Source organism: Tachysurus fulvidraco, chromosome 6 (assembly GCF_022655615.1).
Source record: "Tachysurus fulvidraco isolate hzauxx_2018 chromosome 6, HZAU_PFXX_2.0, whole genome shotgun sequence".
Lineage (NCBI taxonomy): Eukaryota > Metazoa > Chordata > Actinopteri > Siluriformes > Bagridae > Tachysurus > Tachysurus fulvidraco.
In genome coordinates this window covers 7,133,910-7,140,578 of record NC_062523.1, presented here as the reverse complement: position 1 = coordinate 7,140,578, position 6,669 = coordinate 7,133,910, and the positions used below count along the sequence as shown (strand labels likewise).

At 41.1% G+C, this 6,669-nt stretch overlaps 1 protein-coding gene across 1 annotated transcript in view; it reads right to left on the bottom strand.

The window, feature by feature from the left end:
* Window positions 1–1,399: 1,399 nt before the first annotated feature.
* The window catches only part of arpc2 (actin related protein 2/3 complex, subunit 2), a 20,847-nt gene continuing 15,577 nt past the window's right edge, over window positions 1,400–6,669 (bottom strand). Inside the window, exons 8-10 of the mRNA XM_027162616.2 lie at window positions 6,055–6,155; window positions 4,920–5,020; window positions 1,400–1,798 (exon numbers count right to left, since the gene is read on the bottom strand). Coding sequence (XP_027018417.1) covers window positions 1,777–1,798; window positions 4,920–5,020; window positions 6,055–6,155 — 224 coding nt within the window. The 3' untranslated portion in view covers window positions 1,400–1,776. The remainder of the gene's footprint in view (window positions 1,799–4,919; window positions 5,021–6,054; window positions 6,156–6,669) is intronic.

Here is a 6,669-nt window from a genome sequence, read left to right as displayed (position 1 = left end):
ACAGGGTCATAAAGAGACCGGACTTTATTCCAGGAGACTCACGGCACAAGGCAGTGGACGCCGTCATAACAGGGCACACACCCACACATTCACACACAACAGACAAATTAAAGACGCCAATCAGACTACAACACGTGTCTGAACTGGGGGAAGAAACCAAAGTACCCTGTAAATCCAAAACACACGAAGAGAACATGCAAACTCCAGACACTAAAAGGGTGCAGATGGGAATCGATCCACAAACCCAGGAGGTACAAGACATGCAAAATGTTAACCGATGCCAATTAATACAGTAAGACATCATTTTTGTTGGCATATCTAATCAATACACAATTATCAGACTGTATTTGACTGTAGAAAAGACATTATTCATAATAACACACTCTGGTGTTTATAACAGTTTATAATCACACCCTCCAGTGTCACCCAAATGAGGATGAGGTTCACTTTTGAGTCTGGTTCCTCTCAGGGTTTCTTCCTCTTCCTCCATCGTAGGGAGTTTTTCCTCACCACAGTCACCTCAGACACCTCACTCTTGTTCATTAGGGATACATTTTTTTGCTCATCTCCTGCCCTACATGTGTTCTGACTGCATTTGCATCCATCTCTACTGTCCATTTGGGATATACAGTAAGTCACTGGAAAAGAGTTGCAGGATGACCTGAAAGCAGCAGGAAAAACAGTGATAATAAAGAATGAACCCATAATCATCGCTGTCTCTACACCACATGCAAACTCCTTAGGTGAAAAAGAAGCACAAGTTGGACTTCTTCTATTTTAAACAATATAATATTATTATATAATATAATATAATATAGGGTGGCACGGTGGCTTAGTAGTTAGCACTTTTGCCTCACACCTCCAGGGTTGGGGGTTCGATTCCCATCTCCACCTTGTGTGTGTGGAGTTTGCATGTTCTCCTTGTGCCTCGGGGGTTTCCTCCGGGTACTCCGGTTTCCTCCCCCGTTCCAAAGACATGCATGGTAGGTTGATTGGCATCTCTGGAAAATTGTCCGTAGTGTGTGAGTGAATGAGAGTGTGTGTGTGCCCTGCGATGGGTTGGCACTCCGTCCAGGGTGTATCCTGTCTCGATGCCCAATGACGCCTGAGATAGGCACAGGCTCCCCGTGACCCGAGGTAGTTCCGATAAGTGGTAGAAAATGAAAATGAACAAACATTTATATTTAAAAACATTTAAATACAAGTCTAGAGTAATATTAATCTTGAACTTATGCCCATTGTTCATTCTGTCCACCATGTCCATTGTTAAAAGCTCTATATAAATAAAACTGAATATCTAATTTCAGATATAAACATAATAAGCAAGTAAAAGAAATACAGGTAATCATTTTTCCATGTGGCAGAACTTTTAATTGAAGCACATGAAGACATCAACACATCATTTCTCTAAGACTTTTATTTAAGAGTTTTATTTACTAGATCAAAAGCAGCCAGGTAATCTGGCACAGAATACAAAGACAACAGTACAGACGTGGAGCAATACTGCGGAAACGTTTTCTCAGACGACACAAAGGCAGGTTATAGTGGGAAGGCGCAGAAAAAGTACCGATGTCCAATTTACCGCGGGCTGTATAAAAAATGTTTACGACTTTTTGTCGAACTCTGTGAAAATTCAAAAGAAATTAATTTTGTTCCTTGAAGAATTTGCAAGCATCTACGAGTCGCAAGCGCTGTCCGAATTCGGGTGTTGTAGCTCCACGTAGCGCTCGGGGAGCACCGGCTGGTCCTGTAAGCATGTTTGGTCGCTGTGTCGCATTAGCGAGAAAATGTCTTGCCCCTGGAGAAAGGAAATTAGAATTAGCTACACAATCAACTTTTTTTTTTTTTTTTTTTTAAATGGTGAAGCAATTAAAAAAAACTTATCTAATAGAATGAGATGCATGTGTTTGAGCAAGATCGCATAACAATGCATTCCTAAAATTCTGTGCATTCTTTAGTGGCTTAGCTAGAACATCACAGGGAATGTGTTACTGTGAAAAACACTGTGGCGGTGATTAGGTTGCAGAAACAAACCAGGAGTTAGATCAGGCTTCATACTGCAGCGATGGAGAAGATTTGGTGTTTTAGAAAAACTGGTCAAACTGACGAGAAAGCCAATACGCAAACAGTACCGCTTTTTATTTGCGAGATTACTTTTTAAGGACGATGTCTGAAGCGACTGTGCCCCGTCTTTAAAAGAAGTTTACGCTCTTGCGCGGTTTGTGTTTTTAACTAGTTACATACTCGGAAAATGGACACGCTGAAAAGCAAGAACGTTTTGGTTTTTTTTTATCCCCTGAGAAATAAACACTGACTTTGTGTATGAAGTGAACAGAATGATGCATTCGACTAACTCGTAATTCCGGAGCTCCTATCAGGGAAAAAAAAAAAACAATACAAGATCACGCCAGTCATCTATCAGTTCCTACTCAGGAACTTGAGATGGTCTTCTTGTTTCTCGAGCTCCTCGAACTTCAGCGAGTGATGTCAAATCAACATGGCGGCTCACAGTAAACAGCACCAAGAGTCAAAGTAGAACGTCGTACCTTTAAATGGAGTTAAGGCTACTGTATATATGTGTGTGTGTGTGTGTGTTCACTTTACATTCAGCAACATATAGGAATATTCGCTTTACATTTACAGCATTTAGCAGACGCCCTTATCCAGAGCGACTTACTTTTTTTTTATATCTCATTTTTGTACAACAGCAATTGAGGGTTAAGGGCCTTGCTCAGGGGCCCAGCAGTGGGAACCTAGTGGACGTAGGAATCGAACTCTTGTTCGAATCACTTGTTACATCTGTAACTCTATATCTGTGTCTATACAGTTTAGTTTAGTGTTTTGAAGAAGTAAATATTTGTGTTATATATTCACACGTTACAGCACAGTTCTGTAAAATTCTTTCTTCATGTATCCCGACTTTGGAGGTTGGGATCAAGCACAGTGCCCCTGGAGCAGAGAGAGTGTTAAGGGCCTTATTCAGGGGCTCAACAAAGATGGCTTGGTGATTGAACCAAGATCCTCTGACCACAATCCAGAGCCTCATGTGCTGGAGCCACTACACACCTCATGAGTTGGCTGTTGCTAACAAAAGATGAAGGACGGAGGAGTAAAATAACGTAAATCTGTGTTTCTGCATACTGGATAGTTTTTTTCACCCTTCTGTATAAACTTTACAGACAGTTGTGTGTGAAAATCCCAGGAGATTAGCAGGAGTTTCTGTAAAACTCGAACCATTATCGACCCTGCTGCTGAGATCACGGTGTGTGCGCGTGTGTGTGTGTGTGTCTTGAATAGAAACTGAATTTTGTGACCTGTACGTGCCAAAAAAAAAGAAAAAAATCCACTGGTAAAACAGACTGTTGACAGGTTTCTCATTCGTCCTCCTTACACAAAGAGCTGCATTTTTAAGCCTGTGATATAGAGACAATTTACTGTTTAAATATTAACACAGGAAAATTACAAACCACGCCACTTCCTGCTCTGCTGGACTTTGCGACCATAAAAGTTAAATCAGCATAACCAAAAATAAACTGCTTCCTCGTAGGCTGCTCTGAAAGCTCAAGTTACGCTTACATGACGCTTACGAGGACGTGTGTAACAAAGTGTACTGACAACCCTGCACTCCATAATCGCATGGCTTTAGCTCTACATGGCTTTAGCTCTACATGGCTTTAGCTCTACATGGCTTTAGCTCTACATGGCTTTAGCTCTACATGGCTTTAGCTCTAACTACAGGTTTTTATATTTATTATTTATTTAACAGCAACACGAACTAACCACTAAATCAATTTTGTGTTTCCCAAATTTGTTCCTGATGCTACAGTGTTATAGAGGTACAAAACAGGGTGGAGGCTTTCGTCTAAATTCCTCCTGGCGTGTGTGTGTGTGTGTGTGTGTGTGTGTGTGTGTGTGTGTGTGTTAATATGGAGCTTAAATCATATTTCATAATTTCATAAAATCACCCAGACTTTGGACTTTTATTTATATTTTTCCGCAGATACCGAACCCTCGAGTGTCATCTGTCACTGATGAGCATTCGGTAGATCTTTATTTATAAATTACCAACCTTTTTTTTTATATAAAAATCTCCACGCCGAAGTGCTGAGACGGTCTCTTAAATGGATATCTGCTGTATGCTTTGCGTGCTTTTTAATCCGTTTCACTTCCTGTTTCCCTTTTATGGTCATCGATACTTATTTTTAAAGCTCTTTACCCGGTTCTATACTTAACCACCCGCAGCACTTTGGTTTTTATGTAGATAGAACTCAGAAATTTGGGAATAGAAATTTAAACATACAAATAAATTCCTTACTGATTTTTTGTAACTAAAGAACTATATACACACGCGCACACGCACACACTCATGTGTACACTAGAAATACGACAAAAATTAATCAGAAAAATTGTAGAAAATCCTGAAACCATATCCAATCCGGTAAAGGATCAGACATCTGACACGTTTTCTCTGATATCTGAGTCATGTTTTTTTTTTTTTTGGTTTATCTGCGTCTCTGATTTCCACGATTATGTACATTATGCGCTTTGTTTTACTTTCTGTAGAAACCGACACGTTACGTCCCACTTCAAGTCCTCCTGACGGATCGTTAGACATTCCTCAGACAAATAGGGCTAAATTGTGCTAATTCCACCAGTGATGGTTCTCGAGGTACGTAAAGCATTCCTGTACTGTCCGACTCCTTAAACCTCATCAATTCTATTGGGTAATCTGAGTGTAAGGACACAAAGCTGAGTATTTAAGGGTTAAGGGCCTTGCTCAGGGGCCCAGCAGTGGCAGTTTGGTGAACCTGGGATTTGAACTCACAACCTTCTGATCAGTGGTCCGACACCTTTAACCACTGAGCTACCACATCCCCCAGACTACACTCTCTGGATGAGGTGTTCGCTGTGATACTCACGTGATCGTCTTCATCTCTTTCTTTTCGGCGTCGGGCCGAGCGCGGTTCAGAACCTTCAGGAATTCGGAGGTCTTGGCTCTCATGCGGGTGTGGATGTAAGCCTAAGACAAGCGGAGCACAACAGTTTATTTCTACATCACTTCCATTCTGTCTATTTTCTCCACATTACGCTTATATCTTTCTATTCATTTTTTAAATGTCCTTTATCGAAAAAAGGTGCGATTTGTATTTTACTGCGAGTTGCATACTGCAATATAACTGTGGAACTTAAAATTTAAAGCTACGTGCAAATAAATAACAGGTTTCGTTAACGCTGCTGTGCGCGAGGAGGATCGTCATCGAAAGAGTCCCAGCCAATCAAATCACAGCATTACGGACTGGAAAACGTCACACACGACAGCTTAAACTTTTTTTTTTTTTTTACATGCTTTATGTCAGTCTCTTCTAACAGCGTTTTTAAGGATTTATTTGTTTCCCACTGGAGCCCTAAAAGGGATCAGAGACTCTGTGTGACATCAGTGATGATATGGATGTGGTTTGTGGGAGATATTAATAAAAAAAGATTTGAAATATTCCTGTTTTAATACAGAAAATGATTTAAAATGATTGATTTAAGTGGTGAATTGTGTGTTATTGTGTTGCGTGTGTCTCGTGTGTGTGTATAGTATGTGTATCTCATGTGTGTGTGTGTATGTGCTGCGTGTCTCTTGTTTCTGTGCCGTGTGTGTATGTCTCTCTCATTTTTGTATTGAATGAGTATCACGTGTGTGTGTTGTATGTGTGTCTCATGTTGTGCATGTTGTGTCTCGTGTGCTTCTCGATTCTGTATCGCATGTGTCCGTCTTGTGTGTGTCGATAGTACACGTGTCGTGTTCTCTCTCATTTCTGTATTGTATGTGTGTCTCCTGAACGTGTAGAACGTGTGTGTGCCTCTTATTTCTGCATTGTATGTGTGTGCTTTGTGTGTGCGTGTTGATTGTGTGTGTATGCTGTGTGTGTCTCACTTCTGTGTTGTGTGTTTCTCTCCTTTCTGTATTGTAAGTGTGTGTCTCATGTATGCATGCTGATCATACACGTGTGTGTGTGTGTGTGTGTGTGTGTGTGTGTGCGTGTTTGTGTGTAAAGGAGATCCCACCTTGGAGCACTTGATGTGGTAGTGCAGGTAATCACGGAAGGTGTGGATGAGATTGATGGTGTTGTCTCTGGCGTTGGTGTTGGTATGACGAGGGAAGAGGACTAGAGGAAATAAAAAGAACTTTATGAATAGAAGATTCATAATTAATAGATGACTCGCATTCTATTATTATTATTATATTAAATATTATTTTTAGCTCGTGTTAGTTTGCCTCCAGCACAATCTTCCTAACGTGTCGTTCAAGAGGATCATGGGAAAATATTTGTTTACAATAATTCTGTTCATTTTACCTTTACAGTGTTACTGCTGTTATTAAAACATGGGGAGGTTTCAGAGGGAAATGGATGTTCACACTGACACACGTACGCACGCTCACACACGTGCTCACACACATGCACCGACAGACACAGACACACGCTCACACACGTGCTCACACACATGCACCGACAGACACAGACACACGCTCACACGCACACACACACACATCCCCCGACAGACAGACAGACACACGCACGCACACACACCACATGCACCGACAGACAGACACACACGCACAGACAGACAGACACACACACACTGACAGACACACACACACTGACAGACACACACACACAC